Genomic DNA, 23,124 nt, shown 5'->3' with positions numbered 1-23,124 from the left:
TTCCCCAAGGTTACACAGCAAGTCTGTGTCAGAGCTAGAAATAGAACCCAGGAGTTCTGGTGTTCAGCCCCTTGCTTTAATCACTAAACAGCTGTTTCCTTCGTGAAAGAACATATGCACGTGCATGAACACACACACAATCTGAGATTATACCTATAATTGAAAGCATGTTTTTCCCAGCCAGGTACCTGTTATCTAAATGGTAATCTTTTGATCAGTTAGCACTTGTCCAAATTTCCACACTGGAATAGCATAGCATTCTGTAACGTCTTTCATTTTTTAAGCATGCAGTTTTGTGGCTGTACAGAAAAATATTAATCCTTGCTTTTTGTTGTTTCAGGAACTGTATTTCAAGAATCTTTCCAAACAAAAACAAATCATGGAGAAGAATGGGAACAACCGAAAACTTCGGGTTTGCGTTGCTACTTGCAACCGAGCTGATTATTCAAAATTAGCTCCTATTATGTTTGGCATTAAGGCGGAACCACAGTTCTTTGAACTTGATGTAGTGGTGCTTGGCTCCCATCTGATTGATGACTATGGGTAAGATGGAAACTTGCATCTCTGCCATGTCGTTAGTGGCAAATCCTTGCCAACTTGAGATCCTGTATAAAGAATGGTACATTAGTTATCTCTTAAAGAAGCAGGAAATGTTCATCCTTAGGACTGGATTTTGGACCCATGTATGTTCAACCAAGTATTGTTTCTGATCTGATAAATTAGATCGTGTTAGCTATTAACATTCGGTAAAGGGGTAAATGTCCTTGTTAGGCTGCTCATTCCTCTTTCAAATCAATCATATAATAATAGCAAACTTAGTACTTACTTAGCGCCTCCTAACTGAGGATCTGAGTACTTTGGCCAGGCTTTTCCAAGATGACTGAAAGTCACTGGGAATTGAGCCCAACTCTCTCAGGCTACATCTACACTACAGCACCTACACTGGTGCCGGTGCAGCTGCACCGCTGTAGAGCTTGTGGTGGTGACATGCTAAGCTGACAGGAGAGAGTTCTCCCGTGGCTTAATAACTCCTGCCTCCACGAGAGCCAGGAGAGCTTTTCCCACCAACGTAGCACTGTCCACACTGGCGCTTATGTCGGTGCAACTTGCCTCGCTCAGGGGTGTGGATTATTCATATACCTGAGCGATAGAAGTTATAACGAAGTAACTTGCAGTGTAGACAAAGTCTTAGGCTTCTATGAAAATCCCAGCCTGAATAAATATAAATTAATTAAAATTCCTTGTCTTCCTGGAAATGATTTACCTTTTGTTGTAACAAGTAACAGTTATAGTTACCGTAATATTGTTCTGTCTTTTCCAATTTATTTTGAGCATGTTGTATCCCTTTTATCAGTTTTTAATCTAATAGAGCTACAGCCATGCAAACACTTGAGTACACACCAGTCCTAAATACCATTTTCGAAAGTAACTTAGGCATGATGGAGACTAAATTTCATCGACTTTCAGTCTGACATAGGCTCCCAGGTGCCTAAGCCACATTTGAAAATAGGACTTTGGCTCCCAAGTCACTTAAGTGCTTTGGAAATCTTTACCCAAAGTCTGTTAGAAAACAATAATTTTGTCTGAGAAAGTTAACTTTGTCCAGACAGCCCACATCTATTTCTAATGGGAGTCCCATGTTTTTGTATTCATCTGGTGGCAGGAAGGGTTAATCCTATGGACTGGGCAGGTGACTCTTGATTTGGTATCAGTAGGGCTTGACAGCACACTTACACTTCAGATCACTTCTGTGCCCCTCAGCAAGTGAAAGGAGTCTGTAGGGCAGGGATCGGCAACCTTTGGCACGTGGCTTGCCAGGGTAAGCACACTGGTTCACTGCTCCAGGCCAATGGGGGCTGCAGGAAGCGGCACAGGACGTGGGATGTGCCGGCCGCTGCTTCCCACAGCCCCAATTGGCCTAGAGCGGCGAACCGCGGCCAGTGGGAGCCACGATCAGCCAAACCTGCAGACGCGGCAGATAAACAAACTGGTCCGGCCTGCTTACCCTGGCGAGCCACGTGACAAAGGTTGCTGATCCCTGCTGTAGAGTATATGGCCTTTCCTGCACAACCACTTAGAAAGGCTTCTTCCAAACAAAGACATTCTTGTAAATCAAAATACTAAAAACTAGGGCTGTCAAACAATTTAAAAAAAATCACAATTAATGATGAGATTAAAAAAAAGTTGTAATTAATCAGAGTTTTAATCGCACTGTTAAACAATAATAGAATACCAATTTATATTTATTATAAATATTTGTGCATGTTTTTCTACATTTTCAAATATACTGATTTCAGTTACATCACAGAATACAAAGTGCACAGTGCTCACTTTATATTATTTCTGATTACAAATATTTGCACCGTACAAAAGATTAAAAAAATTGTATTTTTCAATTCACCTCATACAAGTACTATAGTGAAATCTCTTTATCATGAAAGTGCAACTTACAAATGTAGAATTTTTTTTTAGATAACTGCACTCAAAAACAAAACAATGTAAAACTTTAGAGCCTACGAATCAGAGCATGAAGGAGGATATGAATGTTTAGCACATCTGGCATGTAAATACTTTGCAACACCGGTTACAACAGTGCCATGTGAACACCTGTTCTCACTTTCAGGGGCCATTGTAAATAAAAAGTAGGCAGCATTATCCTCCGTAAATATAAACAAACTTGTTTGTCTCAGAGGTTAGTTGAAGAAGAAGTAGGACTAAGTGGACTTATATGAGGTGAATTGAAAAATTACTGTTTCTTTTGTTTATCTTTTTTTATCTATTCCCAGGAAAGTCAGTGGACCCATTTACACTCCCATTGAAATAAATGAGAGCCTTGCCTTTGATTTCAATGGGAGCAGGATTGGGCCTGCTGACTTTTGTGACTGAAGCAGCAGACAGTCAGTCAGCAGCAGGCTGCTGCTGCAGAGTAAGTCTCTACTACAGAGGTGGCCAACCTGAGCCTGAGAAGGAGCCAGAATTTACCAATGTACATTGCCAAAGAGCCACAGTAATACGCCAGCAGCTCTCCCTGGCTCCTAGCACCTCCCACCCACCAGCAGCCCCGCCAATCAATGCCTCCCCTTCCCTCCCCCCACCTCCCGATGAGATGTTTCATGGAATGCAGGAAGGAGTGGGGGGATAGGGGAGGAGTGAGGGCACTGCAGGCTCCGGGGAGGGGGTGGAGTGGGGGCAGGGCCTGTGGCAGAGCCAGGGGTTGAGCAGTGAGCATCCCCCAGCACATTGGAAAGTTGACGCCTGTAGCTCCAGCCCCGGAGTCGGTGCCTATACAAGGAGCCGCATATTAACTACTGAAGAGCCGCGTGTGGCTCTGGAGCCACAGGTTGGCCACCCCTGCTCTAATAGATTCCACTTCAAAGGATCACCATCATTCCTGCATTGCTCAAGGTATAGGGGGACTTTGGACACTGAACCATGAAAAAGATTGCAGCCACCACCATTGCTGCTGCTGATTGCTAGGTATGAGTGAGGAAGGCACTCACAGAATGTCCTAAAGCTATTGAATATGAGGATGCAGTGGTGAGCAGAGGTTAGTAGTAAACAGAGCCAAAAACAAAATGCCGAGGAAACTATTTAAAGTTAGCGGGTTGAAAGTTTTTCAGGAATAGTATCAGCTCTGAACAAATCATGTAGGAGGTCACTGGCCAAGATTTATCCTGCATGCACTTGTAGTAAGAAGAATTTGGGAGTGGCAAGATTGGCTCTCTGGAGCTCAACAAAAGAATGGTTTCCTCCCTTCCTGAGGCTGAGCTCTTTGCCTTGCTTGTAACCATTGCTCTGCCACCACATTTGCCAGCCACGATTTTTAACTTGCAACATGCAAGTGGATTCACCAAGCGTTAAATCTGACAAAATCCTATCAGGAAGTTTGCTCCTTTCCACTAAGGAGGGTGAATGGATCAGTTCTCTTAAGGAAAAGAATTAGAACCCTTTGATTTCTCATCTCTTATTCCAACCAGAGAGTCTGGAATTTACCAATGTAAATTTACCAGGTATAATGAATATGGTATGTAAGTGCATCACTATATACTTGTAATCAGAACAGCCATCTTTTCTCCTATTATCCTGCCTCTTGTCCTTCACCCCAATTAAAGATTACAAGTGTGTTTGTGCAGGTGATAATGACTCCAGCATATCAGAAATATTACAGCTTTCGCATTGTGGGTGTAAGCTGCTATTAGTACTTGTCATCTCAGCAGCATAAAATGAACCCTCTCTCTGTGGCATTGCTGCGCCTCCTGCAGCAACTATTCAAGGTCTTATAACTGTCTTCATTTGTTCCTGGACTTAGTTCGCTTTCTGTTAGTTTTAATATACTTCATGACGCACTCTAGAGGGCTGAGGAACTGCTTGGTCAGGCAGTAAATTGGAATTATTATATTGACAGTAGTGGCCCTTCAGCTGCATAGCAATGGGGAAAAATACAAGGGAAAACAATGCAAACAGCCTGGCAGCTGCTGGCCCTAGTGCAGGGATCTCAAACTCAAATCACCACAGAGGCCACATGAGGACTAGCACATTGGCCTGAGGGCCGCATCACTGAATCCTTTTCATACAACAGTGCAAAAGTATAGTAAAAAATGAAGAGTAATATAGTATGCTATTCAAAGTCAATGTATTAACTTTTTTAAAACTGTAATGTGAAAAGTCTGCTAATTTTGACAGTCATTTCATTTTTGGCCACTTAGCTGGCAGCGTTTTGCATCAACCAGAGCATCAGTATTAGGTTTGATATCCTGAGACGAAACAAATCTCAGTGTTGCTTTCAAATGTTCATCAGTGAGCCTTGCCTTAACACAGATTTGTTAATCCTCATGGAAGAGAAAAACTGTTCACGTGTATATGTATTTCCAAACATTGCCATTACCCTTGCGGAAGCAGAGAATAACATGGGAAATCTTTCTTGTGAAAGAAACTGGTAGAATTCTGGAATTCCAACATCTGTATACTTCTGTTTCAAAATGGTATCACACTGAAGCTCCACTAACTCCATCTGCATTTCCTCTGCAATATTGTCAATTTCCACAGCAAATGGTGTGGAAAAAAGTTGAAAATGTGGTTCAAGTGCCTTGAAATCTTTAAACCGCACATCAAACTGTTTGTCTAAGTTAGAAATGATATCTGCATATTCTTTCAAGGATTTGGGTTCAGCTATTCCTAAGGAATTCAGAGTCGAGCAATGGACCAAATTGCCAGCAGTCCGTTGTTTCCCCCACAAAGTAAGCTTGACTTTGAATGACTTAACACTGTCATACATCTGTGTTATCACCCGTTTTCTACCCTGAAGCTTCAAGTTCAGTGCATTCAGGTGATCAGATACATCTGCTAGAAAAGCAAGGTTGCAGATAAAAGTGGAATCAGCAAGCTGTGGAACCTCCTTGTTTTTCATTTTCATGAAGAAATCAATCTCCTCTCTAAGGGCAAAAAAATACTTCAAAACATCTCCATGACTCAGCCATCTAACTTGAGTGTGATGCAGAAGTTCCCCATATTCACTATCCATACTTGCTAGAAAAGAAATGAACTGTCTGTGATTCAGCACTCGTGCATGTATAACATTAACGGTTTTGACAACAACATCCATAACTTCCTTCATTTGTAGACTTTTACTACACAGAGCTTCTTGGTGCAAAATGCAATGTGTACTGGTGAAGCTAATTCTTGGTATATTGAGGCTGTTCAGTTTGGTCTTCAATAATCCAACCCACACCAATGTTTTAAGAGCACATTGATGGCGGACCGTCCATAGCCAAAGATACGAGTTTGTTCCATGACAGCGCAGCTTTTTCAATGTACTCTTCCAGTCCTTGAAATATGTCACATCCGGTTGTGGTACCCTTCAGTGGCATTAAGTCTAGCAATTCTTCAGTTATATTCAAATTGCAATCCACACCTCTAATGAACACTGCACACTGTGCGGTATCTGATACATCTGTACTCTCATCAAGAGCAATTGAAAATGCTTCGAAGTCTTTTGCCATTTGAATCAATTGTTTTTGCACATTATCTACTAAATACGTTATCCTGCAGGCAACTGTATTGGCAGACAAGCTTATGCCTTCAAAAACTTTCTTCCTATCAGGACATAAAATTTCACTGACCTTCACAAGACATTCTTTTACGAATAGGCCTTCTGTAAAAGATTGTGATGATTTAGCTATCATTTCACTTATCACAAAACTTGCTCTTACTGAATATTCACTAGACTTGTTAATCTCTGAAGAGAAATTTCTTTGCTTGGCAAATGCTGCTTTAAGTTGCTGAACTTCTTCCTCTTGGATTTTTCCGGTGAACGCATCATATTTTTCACAGTGCATCGTATCGTAGTGCCGACGTATGTTATACTCTGTGGGAACAGCAATCATTTGCTGACAAATGAGGCATTGAATTTTATCTTTTACCTCTGTGAAAAAATATAAATTCTCCCATTTGTCTTGGAAAACTCTCTTTTCTTCCATGAGTGTTCTTTTTTTTGATGAAGTCATTTACGAAGGGTTTTAATAAAATATAACTACTCAGTAATGCACCTCGCTCAAAGGACAAAACATGCACTGACTTTTAGAATTACTTCTGTTAAGTCCCCCCCCGGCCCCGCCCCCATTCCACTCCTTCCATGAGGCCATACCCCTGCCCTGCCTCTTCCCACCCCTTCCCTGGCCCTATTCCAATCCCTTCCCCAAATCCCCCCCTCCGGCCCCGCCTCTTGTCCACCTCCTCCCCGAGTGCGCGGCTCCCCGCTCCTCCCCCCTCCTCCTGGAAAGCCCTAAGTGCCGCCAAACGGCTGTTTGGTGGCGGGAAGTACATGGAGGTAGGCAGAGGAGCGGAGACATGGCGTGCTGGGGGGCAGGAGGAGGGGGACGGGGAGAGGGGAGCTTGGTGGCCACAGGAAATAACTCTGGGGGAGTGAGCGGGGAGGGGAGCTTGGCAGGCTGCAGCAAATAACTCCGCAGGCCGCATGCGGCCCGCGTGTTTGAGACCCCTGCCGTAGTGTATATACAGTACTCAGGTTTGCATCCTAGCTACCGCTGGTCCTAATGCTTGGTAGCCCTCTTGAAGCCTTTCACATGTCATTTAAACTACAGAGATGTGCTGGAGAAGTCTACTAACTAAACTTGCTTTTAAGCCCCCCAAACCCACGAACTCTACTCCATTCAAGAAGCTCAACATTTTCCTCTGCTACCCAGCATGTGTAACAACTTGGTTCAAGTATATTGGAAAAAAATACTTTGGTAGAGTTGTGCTAACTAAATGTCTGGTGGTGATTAAAATGTGTTCTGCAGTTTAAAGTAAACAGCTTATGGTTAAAGAGTCTTTGCTTTTGCTGGGCTTGTGATATTTAATACAGGCTTTAACATACGTGAAGTCTAGTGAGTATTTAAAAAAAATAGATTCCTAGAAGTCCCATGTGCTTACAGCCTTTGTGAGACTCCTTTTAAAAATCTGGTTTCTTCGTGCTGAAAAGCCAGCCTGAACTTGGATTAGCTTGGTTTTTTGTAATCTGTAAGGTCCTACTTTGATTGCATGCTGTAGAAAGCAGGTCAGTGCCTTCAAACTAGGCTGCTTAAAGTTAGGCACCTAAATCAAAATGGCCTGGTTTTCAGAGGTGCTAAGTAGCCACAGTTCCCACTGAAGTCAGCGGGAGCGACTGGTGCTCAAGCACAGTGCAAATCAGGCACATCTACGCAGGTGCCCAAGCATAGCATCAAGTACTATCTTAGGCACCCTAGTTGGAAAATGTTGGCCTCAGTGAACAAGGATCATTTAAAAATTTGAAAAGGTGTCTCCCACATAGAGAGAGAATCTAGCTGCTTCCTCAAAGCTAGTTAATGGGCATGTTTAGTTGGGGTTGGTCCTGCTTTGAGCAGGGGGTTGGACAAGATGACCTCCTGAGGTCTCTTCCAACCCTGATATTCTATGCTTCTATGAAACTGGTAATGAAATGCTGTCATAAGATACGTCAGTGTGAAAGCAAGCAGTATTGCAGTTTGAGCATTTCTTTTCTTTCACTCCTTTCTTCAGTAACACCTACCGTATGATTGAACAAGACGACTTTGACATTCACACGAGGTTGCACACCATAGTGAGAGGCGAGGACGAGGCAGCCATGGTGGAGTCGGTAGGCCTTGCATTAGTAAAGCTACCAGATGTCCTCAACCGTCTGAAACCTGACATAGTGATTGTTCATGGGGACAGATTTGATGCTCTGGCACTGGCCACTTCTGCAGCCTTGATGAATATTCGGATTCTTCATATTGAAGGTGGGGAAGTCAGTGGGACCATAGATGACTCAATCAGACATGCCATAACCAAACTGGCTCATTTCCATGTGTGTTGCACAAGAAGTGCAGAGCAGCATTTGATATCCATGTGCGAAGACCATGATCGCATCCTCTTGGCTGGCTGTCCCTCATATGACAAGCTTCTCTCCTCCAAAAACAAAGACTACATGAGTATTATACGTATGTGGATAGGTGTGTATTGCACTTCTGTTCAAAGTTCGTAAGATTTCTGCAACAGGCAGACATGCATTTTTGTTGGCATTCTCATGAAGCTGAGACAGGATTTTATGAAGGGTATAAGCACATTTTGACAGTGCTCTTCTGTCCTCTATCTCCCACCACAGAAATACATATAGACCCAGTAAACACAGACATAACTAAAAACCTTAGTATGCTGTTTTTCAATTGAATGTTATTCCCTATGTCTTTTCCCCTGCTCTTTTGAAAGAAAAATACCCATGTGCTCTGCCTTTCACACTTTAAGGCAGTGGTTACCAAACTTGTTCCGCCTCTTGTGCAGGGAAAGCCCCTGGCGGGCCGGGCCAGTTTATTGACCTGCTGCATCCACAGGTTCGGCCGATCGCGGCTCCCAGTGGCCATGGTTCGCTGCTCCAGGCCAAAGGGGTGGCAGGAAGCGGCGGCCAGCACATCCTTCGGCCCGCGCTGCTTTCAACAGCTCCCATTGGCCTGGAGCAGCGAACTGCAGCCAGTGGGAGCTGCGATTGGCCGAACCTGTGGACACGGCAGGTAAACAAACTGGCCCGACCCGCAGGGGCTTTCCCTGTACAAGCAGTGGAATAATTTTGGGAACCACTGCCTTAAGGAAATGTGCATATTATTTTGAGAACAAAAGCTCTTGGTAAACCAAAAGGAGGAAAAATAACATAAAACTTTCAGATGTTATCATATCACAATAGTCTGTTTCCAGGGCAAGATTAACAAGGCTAATTGGCCTGTAGCCTGGAAGACTGAGAAATAGAGGCCCCAACATCACATATTATTTAACATAATTACATCCCATCAAATATCAGATGTAATGCTTAAATATTCAGGGGGCCCTTCCTCTCTAGAGACCCAAATGTCACATTTTGACTGTTGGTTTCTTCAAGAAACTCCTTCATTTCTACAATTTCTGTTCTCATATTTGTAGTCAGGAGAAAGTAACCCGACATGACCCAAAAAAGTGTAGCCAGAGATTGTCTTTAACATCTAAACCCCTATTGCTGAGTCAAAAAACAAGAGTCAAATTTGCTGAGTTCTTTGTTAAAAAATAAATTAGAACTCAGAGCTATTTCTTTGATATACAGAGGTTCAGAATCTTGTTCATATCCTTTTATAACCAGACAGCTGGGAGCAGGTCTGACCTAATAATGTTAGAGATTGTGCATGGAGCTAATTTGCAGAAAATCAAGGGAATTTACATGCTGTACATTGTTTCCTGTACAGTACAATACAGTAGCATGATATATTTCAGAGACTTGCGTTGTATGTCATCCGTTTACTTTCAGATCATTCCATATAAATCAGCATATCTTGTTGGTGTTTGACAGGAAAAATACTTCAGCCCCTGTCAATTGGAAACTGGGTTCTTATTAGTTCAATAGTTTAGTCATTTTCAGAATGAAGTAAAATGAGACTGCTTCTCTTTATAACAAGTGAAGTAAAGTATTTATGATAGTCACGCTCTCATTTCTTTTAAGCAAATGGTGAAAAATCCATCTGCTGAGGCCCAGAAGACTCCCAGGAAACCTGAATAGACTAATGGATTAAAAGGAATGATCACAGTGAAAATCTCTATCAGATCTGCCTGTTTGCTGTTGTGCCACAGCCTCAGGGTCAGATTCTGCTCTCATTTACAATAGTGTAAATCCAGAATATGTTAATTGGCTTCAACTGAGTTAATCCGGGTTTATGCTGGTGTAACGAGCGGCCTCGGTCTGCGCTCAAAATACTCTTGTAAAGTTTTAGGGCCCAGTACTGCAGTTGACCCTATGCTGGGGCCTTAGACAATAGCAATTGTTCAGAGTCTTACTTACAGTGGTAAACTTCAAACCCATATTCTCCTGTCATTCCCTTATGATCTCTTATAGTATTGGAACTCATTGTGCTAGAAATCAGATTTGCTGTCTAGAACTTGAGAAGGCTTTTGTTTCAGTGGCTTCAGAATCATTCTCCCACCACAACTACCACGCTGCTAATAAAACAGTCTCTTTTGGGCTCCCTTTAAACAGGTGAAGATGTAAAAACAAGAGATTATATAGTCGCTCTGCAGCACCCTGTGACCACGGATATTAAACATTCCATAAAGATGTTTGAACTAACGTTGGACGCACTCATCTCCTTTAACAAAAGGACACTAGTTCTGTTCCCAAACATTGATGCAGGTGAGTGAAACAGGTACTTTTTATAAATGGTTTGGTTTTTGTTTGAAACTGATGAAGAATTGCTCTTCAGATTTTCAGAACTCTCCATGGAGTCACTTCCCCTCTGTCTCACTCATAGACCTCTAAATCCACCTGCTTCCATCCTTGTTCACTGCAGCCCTACCATCGGACTTCCTCTTTCCTCTCTGCATCTTCACTTGTGCTACTTCATCTACCCACATGGAGGTAGCTTAGTGAACTAGGTATAATGTTTGAACTCATTGGAACCGTGTGCTGAATGCAGGATCACCTTCACCCTTCAGTCTTCTGAGGAAGATAAAGGGAAAACATTGCAATTTGGGGGACAGACAAGCTATTCTGCTTGCCCATGGGCTCTAAAATGTTTTAAAATATAATAGTAATGAAGAATTTCCACATTGGATCTCAGACTCACAACTGGAACCCTGTCCTCAATGACACAGCTGTGACGAGTCCTGTGGAGGGTGGGTGAGCAAAGCGTGGTTGGGAACATGTACACAGAGCTGGTGGGGGCAGTCCTAGGAATACCAACCCAGCTGCTTTCACAGTACTTCTGTGTTAGCATCAATGACAGCTACTAACATGTCATTGCAGTGTATACAGTGGCCTCTTCAGTAGTCACAGTGAAAATTCAGCTATCCGTTAACATTTTGTTCTCACTTGTTGGCTTTTTCCATAGGAAGCAAAGAGATGGTTCGGGTGATGAGGAAGAAGGGCATTGAGCATCATCCCAATTTTCGAGCAGTAAAGCATGTTCCGTTTGAGCAGTTCATCCAGTTAGTGGCACATGCTGGCTGTGTGATTGGTAACAGCAGCTGTGGTGTTCGAGAGGTGGGAGCATTTGGAACCCCTGTCATCAATCTGGGAACACGTCAAATAGGAAGAGAAACAGGTATGTGTTTGCTGCTAAGGTCTCTGCTAAATTAACTTCCTGGGTGTTGGGTATGGTCATGTGCTTGCATCATTACAGAAGGTAAAGTCAGAGTTTAACAAGCATGTCAGTTTTATTTTTAACGGACATTATCACAGCAGGGCAATTTTGATCTATCTTAATAACTTCATTGATCTGTTCCTTCTGTCCTGATGATTTTTGTAGAAAAGACTTTTATCTATAGTCCAACTAAAATAAATATATGCAGTGGCTTCCACCTGCCAGAATAAACCACTGCATATATTTTCTTTATGGGTGCAGGTGCATGTGACAGGCATAAAACTATGCACTCTGGAATGATCCTGCAATTTTAATATACACATATACCACAACCAGCAGCAGGTATAAAAAGCAAATGTATAGTTTTTCTTCACAATCATACAGATGCCTCAGATAAGACATAAATAACAGTTTACCCTCCTGTTCTTCTCTGTGTTGTTCTTATATGTGGGAATTACATTGGAGTTAATAAGAATTCTGTTCTCTAAGTGCTTCGCAGGCAGGATACTGTACCATGACAATTTTGCTATTGACTTCAGTGGGAGCAGGTCCTAACAGAGCAATGTCAGCGAAGCATCTGCATGTAAGAAAATGACACATACAGAAGTAGGGGCACTATGTGCACGTAGGTCATGTTCCTTTTGAGTAGGTGTGAGGCCTTAACACATTTTTCCAGGACATACAAGTAATTGCTTGTTCATTTCAAATTCTGTTCTCCGTTCTCTTCCCCCCCTGTTATTTATCAAGTAGCTGGCATGGACTAGAATGACATTGTATTTTTGATTATCTAGGCGAAAATGTTCTTCATGTTCGTGATGCTGACACACAAGACAAAATACTACAAGCTTTGCATCTTCAATTTGGAAAACAGTATCCTTGGTAAGTACATATATCCACCCACTGCTCTTCAGGGGACCAGAGAGAAGTCCCTTAGTTTGTACTGGGGTGGAGAATAGACTTCACCATATTTATCCAAGGTTAGCTCCCCACTCTAGGAAGAAATAATCATCTTGGATGTCTTGCTACATACAAAGGAAAGCGGTCTGTGAATCTCAGAATCATTGTGCAATGTTGGCAGCTTGGAACTCATACAGCAAAGCTCTGCTGCTTGATGTCTAGGATTCAGTGTCAATGTCTAGAATTCTTTAAAAAAAAAAACCAAACAAATAGTGCTGTAACCTCATGGAACATGGTTAAATGAGAGCCCATGGCAAAAAATGATAGTAATTCCACACGTGTGCTACCTGTGCTACCTGTAGCTGGATAGCAGCCCTCAACCCACTCCAAATTGCTAAAGCATCCAACACATCCTGTGGCACACTCACAGAGGCTTGATATGCATTATTATCATGGCAGATAACATGTTATAGTTATTAATAACCTTTGAGATGTGAAATATTGTGGCTTTCTATTTTATAAGTGCTTTACAGACTTGCTGTTTTACTTACACTATAATTGGTGCTTTTTTATATTACAGCTCAAAAATATACGGGGATGGTAATGCTGTCCCAAGAATTCTGAAGTTCCTCAAATCTATTGACCTCAAAGAGCCTCTGCAAAAGAAGTTCTGCTTCCCTCCTGTAAAGGAGAACATCTCACAAGATATTGACCATATCCTAGAAACCCAGAGTGCCTTGGCTGTGGATCTAGGTGGAACAAATCTCCGGGTAGCGATAGTCAGTATGAAGGTAAGTACTATACCATGCCTTTATACATGTCTGTAGACACCACTGTATTCGATGGGAAAGCACTGCATTGGGGATAGTGCAATGCAGTACTGTCCCTGGGGGAGATCCTAGGTGCGCTGATGAAGTGTGCCTGCTGCTGTGCTCCTGTGCAGCTGGCCAGGTCTGCCGGCCAGTGTGGAGCAAAGCAAAGCCATGATCGCACGGGCTCCTTCTGTCTGAGGAGCCATGCACCCACAGGGGAATAGGCAGGGAGCAGTTCTTGTGCTTCCCTGAGCACAGGGGCTGCAATTCAGCATGTGCCTTTATATAGACCACACACAAGGGGAGAGAATCCTGGTGCCATTTTCCTCACTTCCCACACAACCCCCTCATATGCCTTAGTAATGGACATGCAGAATATCTGGAAAAAAAAAAAAAGACACTAGACTCCAAGGATAATTCACTGAAGAAGGAATGGGTGGCTCTGGTCATGTGAAAGGGAGTTTTTCACCTCTGTCACCAATGAAAACACAGCTAGGCCAAAAGTTGTTACTTTCTGATGGCTGTTGGACCAACAGCAGGTGATAGTTGCTCTCCATTTGATACCTGAGAACAGGAGCCCAGCACTCTAAATCAGGGGTCTCAAACTCAAATGACCACGAGGGCCACATTAGGACTAGTGCATTGACCCGAGGGCCACATCACTGACACACACCCCTCGCTGCCTCTGGCCCCGCCCCCACTCCACCCCTTCCATCATTCTAACCCCTTCCCCGAAGTCCCCACCCCAACGCTGCCTCAGGGGGTGCAGAAAGGGTGCAGGGTACGGCGGGGACTCAGGGCAGGGAGTTGAGGTGCAGGATGTGGCAGGGAGTTGGTGTGTGGGGTGCAAGAGGGTGAGAGGTGCGGGTCGGGGTGCAGGGTACAGCAGGTGGCTCAGGGCAGGGAGTTGGGGTGCAGGAGGGGTTCAGCGTGCGAGGTCTAGCCCAGCGCTGCTTACCTAGAGCAGCTCCGGGGTGGCAGCGGCGCACACCGGGGCCATGGCAGGCTCCCTGCCTGCCTGCCCTGGCTCCCGGCCCTGCGCCGCTCCGTTCCAGGAAGCAGCTGGAACTGGGAGAGTGGGAGGGTCTCAGGGTTCGTGCATCTGCTGCTCTTGCGGCTCCTCCAGGTACCTCCCACGAAGCTCCCATTGGCCACAGTTCCCTGTTCCTGGCCAATGGGAGCTGTGGGGGACGGTGCCTGGAAGGAGGCAATGCAGGAGCCGAAGGGACGCACTGCCAGCTGCTTCAGAGAGCGGCTCAGGGCTCGCAACGCCACAGGGGGCAATCCCACGGGTAGGCAGAGGGGCGGGGAGCTTGGCAGGCCACACGCAAGAGCCCCGCGGGCCGCGGGCGTGTTTGAGACCCCTGCTCTAAACCGTCATCAGAATAGAAGGTAATTGGCACCCAGGCTGGAATTCTCAGAGAAACCCAGAACTGCATGAGCCTGGAGACTAACCTACCCCTTTCTCTGCTAAAAGTGATTGTTCCAGAACAGATTGAGGCATGTAGTAAGGGGAAATGTGCACCATCACAGCCTGCGTGGTAGATGTTCTGTGAATAAAAGACTTCAGTCTCCAGGGCTGTCAGTCCATCATCTTTCACCACCAAAGAATTCATGGAGTGTAGAACGTTTTTCTTTGGCCTAGAGTTGCGCGGCTTGTACACAGCTAGCTCATTTAAGTGATGTTTCCAGAGTGGGTGGTGTGCCCCTGGCGCTGGCATGAAGAACTAGCCAGGGAAACACAAATAGGCCTTTCAGTTGTTTCCCAGAAACTTTAGCTTTAATTTAAAAAAAAAAAAATGTCTAGCTGTTCTGATTGTGAAGAAAACCTTGAAAATGTGATACATACGTAACTGATGAACAGATGTTTGCAAAAAGCCTGAAACAAGAGCTTGGAGGTGTTAACTACCTCATTCACTTGACTGGGTACAACTCAGGCACCAATAATGATCCTTTAAATTTGGTCACCATTGTTAACGATTTCACCACTCAAAACATCTAAGACAGGAGAAAGAATATTATAATGTGAAGATCTGCACAATCTACTCTGATCTACTGTAAGGGTGTGTCTAAGCTGAGGAGACCACACTAGCATAGCTAGGTCCCTGTAGCTACAGCGGCATAACCCTATATTGTGGATGCAACCTACACAGACAGAATGAGTTTTTCCATTAGTGTCGGAACACTACCTCCCTAAGCGATGGCGGCTGTGTCAACTCCTCTATCAACGTAGCACATTTACCCTGGGGTTAGGTTGGCATCGCTACAGTGCTCAGGAGTGTTTGGTTTGGGGTTTTTTGCACATCTGGCAGATGTAGTTATGTTGATCTATCCCTAAATGTAGGCCAGGTCTGAGTGACACCCTGTTTTTGAGTATGCATTTAGCAACATATGGCAGAGCTGAAGGTGCAATTGTTTTAGATTCCCTGAAGGGTGGGACTCAGTTTCTGAAAGTTTAGAAATGACTGCTTTCAAAGAGCTTTCAAGCTCTTCTGGCAAAGCCAGAACAAAGAGATTATCTTTAAAAACTTCTCTAGTTACCTTTTTTATTTGTTCCTGAAAAAACAAAAACTGGTGGAGGAAACTAAATGAAAATAAAACGCCATCATTGATCTAATGCTGACATTTGAGTGAGAACCAGCACGCAAATGTCAGGAAATGCCCAAAGCTGAAGTTGCTTTGGTAACGTTAAATCAGTCATATGGTATATACGCAGCATGGTCTATTCCTTTCCCCTTGTTAAATGTAAACCACAGTGTGATATTCTGCGACCAGAAAATACACAGGATGTGCTTTGGGACAGAAATAACATCACCAGGGATACCTTCACATTTGAAATGTATTTACTTCTTAGTGTCTGATCTTGCAAGCTTAACATTGCATTAACTTTTGTTTTCCCCCTGCACCCACACATAATGAATGCTTTCATTGTTTTATGAGTGTTAGGGTATAAAAATCCTCTCCTCCTCATCCCCCACACAAACAGATGTCAGAGATTACATTACTGCAAAAAATGTTACAAAGACTGATATTCAGAGTCAACATTGCTGTGTAAGAAACAATATTTATAACACATGCCCTTTAAATTCTCTTAACAACCTTGATAAGACTAATTCCTGCATCTGAATTCCAAGCATGTGTCTCCTTAAGTTTCCTGTTACCAGTAAAATAGCAATATTTATGACACCAAACAAACTTTTTGTTTAATCGTATTTAAAACTAAAAAACACTTGCTTTTTAATCCAGCCACTGACCATGAAGCTATTTGAGTTGTCCCTTCCTGCCCTTCAGTGCTGGGACAAAGCAAAACCGCCAGCATATCACATTATGGTTTGCTGTTTGCAGCAACTTTATGACAGCCAGTGGCATAGTCTGCTGCCAGCTCAAAGGTCCTTATCTTAGATGTATGTTGTATTTCAGCTTGTAGGGCTTGATTGCAGAAACCAGTCTAGGGCTCCACATGGGTACAAGGGGCCTGCCCACACAGATAATCTTGCACGGTCAGGGCCTAAGACTTGTATCTTTTTTCTCCACTGTTGGAGGTAGAGCTGTGGCCCTTTGCAAATATAAAATTGTTTTTATAGCTGATGGGTCTGTAATTTAAACAGAAGAGAAGTCATTCATTTTGCAGGGCATTTATATAAGTGGACAGGCCTGACCGTTTTTCCCTCTTAGGGTGAAATAGTGAAGAAATATACCCAGCTCAATCCTAAAACCTATGAAGACAGAATAGGATTGATTCTCAAGATGTGTATGGAGGCTGCATCAGAAGCTGTAAATCTGAACTGCAGAATTTTGGGAGTGGGTAAGTTAATGAATATTGAATTTTTCTTCCAAGACTTTAAACACTAAACGAGATTGTTCCAGTTGTGTTAGAAAATTGATCCCGGACATTTTCACAGCTTTTATATTGACAGTTTTATTCCTTTATCTAGTGCGTATGATAAGGGATGCTTTTTAAATGCATGTGAAAATGAGGGGCTGAAAACACAGACTAGAGTCAGCTCTCTCTGAGTAGGAACTGTGAAAGCTATCCACAAAGCTATGCCAATGCACCTCAGTCCCAACCTACAACACCACAGTATTTCCAGAACTGGTCATTTCATAAGAAGAACTTGTCATTCATGCTGATTTCTGTGGCGTTTGATTCTAGGGCCATGATTCTGAATAGCACTGCCTGCCTGGTGTTGCTGAGGAGATACAGCCCTGAGGGTGGTGGGTGGCAAAGGTTGTTTTTAACCTACCTTGACGCAGGGGCCCAGCCCCAGAATTTGGAGAGCATGAGTTAGAGCAGCCCATGAAACTGCCATAGCTGACAGATACTTCCTACTGCTGCCTGTGGCGAATAACTTGGGTGCCAAGCCCCTTGACTCACCAGAGCAGCATAAAGAGGCCAAAACACAGTCCAGAAGTAATGCTTGTGTCCACAGAGCTGGAAGGCAAGATAGTTTTTCATTTGCTATTTCAATTTCACTGTAGCAGAAACCCATTTTAAATTATTTTGTTTATACTGTAACTGGTCTCAGCTTCATTCGGCTTAATGACTGACTAAAAGCTTTGTTCTGAAACATTTATTTTAGTGGAAAGGATTCTGTTTAACCAGAATATTAGAACCTCATTCCATTTTGGCCAAAGACAAGTTTTGCTTTAAACCAAAATTCTGATTTAAATCACATGGTAGAAAAATATTACTGTCAACTCTTGAAAATTCTTATTTGCCATAATGAGCCTGGAAAAACTTCAGTGGTGAGTACATAAAAGGAAAAGAAGCAATGTATATGTGTGTGATCCAGATCCCTGAACTGAAGGATTACAAAAAGGCAGTTTATAAATTCTTTATTGCCAGAGAGAACTTTTTTTAGAAAATTCTATCTTAAATGATTATACTACTCCATTAAATAATGGAATCTTTCAGAATAATGTCAGTGAACAAAAGGTCCTATTTGACATCTGATATTTCATTTGGACTAAAAGTTTTCTGTACTTGGCTTCAGAGGATTAGTTTGTGCTGAAGAATTCACTTTAATATAAAACAGTTGTGAGGAGTCATTGAGAAGTCATCATTCTTAAGAAAATAAAATGCCATTTTTCTTCACATGACACAGTCTCAAAGGAAAGGTGTATTTTATACTTCAGTTCAGTACTTTGTTCCCAGTCATCAAGTTCAAATGAGCCTGGATGTAACTTTGGAGCTGTTGCAATCTTAATGATGATTTTGTTGTTTTGTCATTACAGAAATAAAATTGGAAAATAAAAAAAATTCAAATAACTTGTTAGATGTGACGTGAAATCAAAAGAATTATAGAACACCTGCAAGGATGTGTTTGGAATGTTCTGACTTCCATTTAAACAAATGGCAAAGGGGCATTAGGGATATATTTCAGGTTATGGAGTGCACATTTCTGAGTTCACCTCAGCTATTCAAGTAATAATACATGCCACCCACAGCAGTAAGCCAGAAGGCAAGGCCTCTTCTGCTTCTGGTATTGCAAAGTGTTTTCAAAGTTCTTATTAGATCTTCTGTTATAACCTACATGATATAAATATCATCAGTTACTTAAAAAAATAAATGCACAGTGGGCTAATTCCTGCACAGTTACAGCTGTGTATTCTTCACTGAACTTGGCTTGGTTGCATAGATGGTAACTGAGTGCAGAATTCTTTGCAATGTTGGAAAAACAGGACTTACCTGAAAAGTATCCTCCAGCGCTGTTTATGGTCGATGTGATGTCACCAGCACAATGCCTGCCGGGCCATCACGCCAAGATGGCTGGCCATTTGCAAACATGAAAAATGGTAACTTGTTGAAATGCCCTAAGGGGAATCATAACTTTTTTCAGAACATATTTGTGAATCACCTTTCTGGCCGACAGTGTGAACCAAATTCTGGGCTGACTTACTCCCTGTGCACTGCGAGGTCATGAGGATGTAAGTGCATGTAGAATTTATCCCTGTATCTATAACTCCTTATTTTGTACTTAAATACAGCAGTGCAAAAGATCACACATTAAGTGAGACTATCCAAGACGCAGCCAGATTCAGCCCTGCTGTGATCTTACTGATGTTTGACATTAGGGATGAATTTGGTCCAGCAGGACAAACTGAGACCAGGTATAAATAGGTCCAGCACCTCTGGAAGTCTCCTGGCCAAATTCAGCGGTGACTTAAACAGTGGCAAACTTTGGACATTGAGTGTAAGGTGGTCTGATATTAGGTGTTAGTGACCAAATGGTGTTACTTGCATGGGTGTGGCATTCAGTGGGTGTGCAAGAGACATGTAACTTACAAGCTCAAAGGGAGGAGAGATGTTAGAAATAGCATCTTATAGGATAAAATGGTTAATTTCTCCAGTGCTGTGCGCCTTGTCACCATGCACACCTGTGCAGTGTGTGTGTCAGATGCTACCAGATTGTGGGCCTGATTCTTCTCTTCCACTTGTGGTTGGCTCTGTGTGTGTGAGGGGCTGATTTATTTTATCTCCTTCCCTTAGTTGCATTTCCTGCTACATTTCCCTTTTCTCCTCCTTGTGCAAGTTGTACTCATTTTGCACAGCTGTTGAATATTAACCCAGTGCAAGCTGCACTATGTACATGTATTTTTTTGTGATGAGACTTGCACAGCTGCTTATGTCACTGCTGAATTGGATGCAGAATCATAGCTGTAATGCTGAGTTTTTAGTTGACTTATTATGTGGCTTTTTGTAACTTTTTTTATCGTTATTGGACTGATTTTTCAGAGGTGCTCAACAATCAAACTACATGTGAATGTGTAATCCTGGTCTGTGGATTTCTGGACAATACCATTTTTGGAATGTTCTAATTAATCAAAATCAAATAAACCCTTATAATAATAGAAAGCTGTCCTTTCCCCTTTCACCCTACAACTCTCAGTAGAGGGACTGTTGCAAAGGGTAGTGTGGACACCGATGGAAGTGAGCACTCCAGCGTTTAACAAAATCTTTGGATATTTTCCCCAAATAGGAACTATTTAAACAAACCTGTTTGGCATGATTCTGATGTAACTCCATTGATTTCTGTGGGTCACTCCAGACTTACATTGGTGAGAGATCAAAATCAGGCCCATTAAACTTTTAATTGGTGACTTAAATATTATTAGCTACCAAAGACCCTATTGTCCTTGCACAAATTAAACTATCATAGTGAGTTAGCTTTGCTCAATATCTGATTAATGACTTTCTGCTGAACATTACTTTCCCATACAATGCATGAATTTATACTTGTGACTTAACTCTTAATCCTTTTATCCAGTGGTTCCTGCTATGTTACATGTGTGAATGGATTCTGTACTGATTAAAAATGGATTTTCTGTGCCAAGCAAATCTGTTTTCTGAAGGTGTATTCCAGGGTAACCAAGTTAACTGGCTAACATAACCCCACCAAAATACCAGTCTTAGTGTGGGTTTACAAAAGAGGAGTTCATAAATTATGCAGGCGCTAAACATCATTACAATTTAACAATATAAAAATAGTTTGCATACTGCAGCTACTTAAAATGTTATTAACTGTTGAATTCATTGCCTATAACACTTGGCTGTTCTGGGAGTATGGTTACACGTTTTGCTGTATGCGGTGTACTGTGGTGAAGAAAATATAAGTAGTAGTTTTGAAAAATATTGTAGCTTTCAAGCAATTTCTGCTGCATATCCGCCTGCTGTAACAAGACATGTTCCCTTTAATGGGGTAGTTTTAGATAAGTATTTTTGTTGGCTTTCTACTACACCCAGCGCCAGTCTGTTTCTGCTGGATATGTTAGAAATCAATAATAATCTTGGCCATAAAGTATGCTTTCTCTCAACTAAAGCCCTCTTTCATGCATAATGGGGAACATTTTATATTTGGCAGTATGACCAAGTTTTAACCAGTTGGATTTGATTTAAAAAACCCACACACCATATATATAGTGGTGGGAACCATGTGATAAATGGATGCATGATTCTTTTCCCTACCCCTTTGACTGCCTCACCTGCACTCTGCCCACTATTCCAACCCTGGCAGGACTATTTTATTATTTAATTACATTACAGTCCCAACTAGCCTGCCTAATCAGTGTTAGGGCCCCACTGAACAGTGTTAGGGCCATACCTTCCAAACCGCTGAGCAGCTCCAACAGGGGCGGCTCCAGGCACCAGCATGCCAAGCGCGTGCCTGGGGTGGCAAGCCACGGGGGGCGCTCTGCCGGTCGCCGCGAGGGGAGCAGGCAGGTTGCCTTTGGCGGCATGCCTGCGGAGGGTCCGCTGGTCCCGTGGCTTTGGCGGACCTCCCGCAGGCTGCCGCTGAATCCACGGGACCGGGGACCTCCCGCAGGCAAGCCGCCAAAGGCAGCCTGCCTGCCGTGCTTGGGGCAGCAAAATACCTAGAGCCACTCCTGAGCTCCAAGCAACTTCTTTTTTTAGTATAACAGAATACATTTGCAGAGAAATATTTCCTCCTTCCCTTGACAGAAATGTTGAATTTCTCCCTCAGTTACATGAGTCTAAAGACCGGGGTCATCAGGAAGTATTCAGCTGTGCACCAGTGATAGGTTCGTGATCCAGTACTTTGTAACGTATCAGAGCTAACAGTGGGAGCTTTATTCCATTAGGAAGATTAAAAAAAACAAACTCCATTTTCCAGGAAGATGTCAGATGTTGAAATCCAGATACTGTGATCTATGGAAGTAAAAATGCAAATTTAAGTAATTTTAGAGGTTTCTGTCTTAATTATCCTGTCCATCCAAAGTCTGTACAATTTACAGGTAAGGGTGTGAAATAAGAGGAATAATTTAAAAAAAATTAACCCTCAAGCACTTCTAAAATAATTTTTCTGTAAAACGTTTGGCAAATTCCAAACCCATGATTTAGTGGTATAAACGGTTAGTTGCACTCGTTAAGGCCTACCTGTATAGTTCACTCTTGTCATTGACCCTCATGAGGAAAGCAGCTATTCCAAACTCATGCTGATATCACCTTTATATCATGCCACACCATCATGTGTTCTCTGTATAAAAGCAGTGACCAAAATGTTTATTCTTGGGTATCTTAAGGTAGGCACCCTAGTATTTATTTAGACACCTCAGTAAGTGGTCCCACTTTCAGAGGTGCTTTGCACTCACGTTCCCACTGACTTCTGGAGTTTTCATCTGATGAGTATAACCATCTGGGGATTGGTCCTGCTTTGAGCAGGGGGTTGGACTAGATGATCTCCTGAGGTCCCTTCCAACCCTAATCTTCTGTGTTTCTATGACTGTCTTCTCAATATATGCTAAATGTTTATTTAAGTGTTTCCAATTTCAGCAGATTTTACTGATCATAGAATCGTAGAACTGGAAAGGACCTTGAGAGGTTATCTAGTCCAGTCCCCTGCACTCATGGCAGGACTAAGCATTATCTATTCTAAATCATTGATGAAGATATTGAACAGAACCAGAACTGATCCCTGCGGGATCTCACTCGTTATGTCTTTCCAGCTTGACTGTGAACCACTGATGATTACTCTCTGGGAACAGTTTCTCCAACCAGTTTTGCACTCATCTTATAGTAGCTCCATCTCTCTAGTTTGTATTATGTATCTGTATTTTTCTAGTTTGTTTATGAGAAGGTCATGTGAGACAATATCAAAAGCTTTACTAAAGTCAAGATATCCCACAGCTACCACTTCTCCCCTATCCACAAGGCGTGTTATCCTGTCAAAGAAAGCTATCAGATTGGTTTGACATGATTTGTTCTTGACAAATCCATGTTGACTGTTACTTATCACCTTATTATCTTCTAGGTGTTTGCAAATTGG

At 42.6% G+C, this 23,124-nt stretch overlaps 1 protein-coding gene across 3 annotated transcripts in view; it reads left to right on the top strand.

The window, feature by feature from the left end:
• GNE (glucosamine (UDP-N-acetyl)-2-epimerase/N-acetylmannosamine kinase) overlaps positions 1-23,124 on the top strand; it is a 59,965-nt gene that overhangs the window by 17,012 nt on the left and 19,829 nt on the right. For all 3 annotated transcript variants that reach the window (XM_045022260.1, XM_045022259.1, XM_045022261.1), the window contains exons 2-8: positions 341-543; positions 8,038-8,489; positions 10,529-10,681; positions 11,379-11,591; positions 12,422-12,509; positions 13,108-13,318; positions 17,015-17,144. In XM_045022260.1, the coding sequence (XP_044878195.1) occupies positions 341-543; positions 8,038-8,489; positions 10,529-10,681; positions 11,379-11,591; positions 12,422-12,509; positions 13,108-13,318; positions 17,015-17,144 (1,450 nt within the window). The remainder of the gene's footprint in view (positions 1-340; positions 544-8,037; positions 8,490-10,528; positions 10,682-11,378; positions 11,592-12,421; positions 12,510-13,107; positions 13,319-17,014; positions 17,145-23,124) is intronic.

Source organism: Mauremys mutica, chromosome 6 (genome assembly GCF_020497125.1).
Source record: "Mauremys mutica isolate MM-2020 ecotype Southern chromosome 6, ASM2049712v1, whole genome shotgun sequence".
Lineage (NCBI taxonomy): Eukaryota > Metazoa > Chordata > Testudines > Geoemydidae > Mauremys > Mauremys mutica.
Note: the sequence above shows the minus strand (reverse complement) of the source record. Positions and strands in the feature narration are given on the sequence as shown.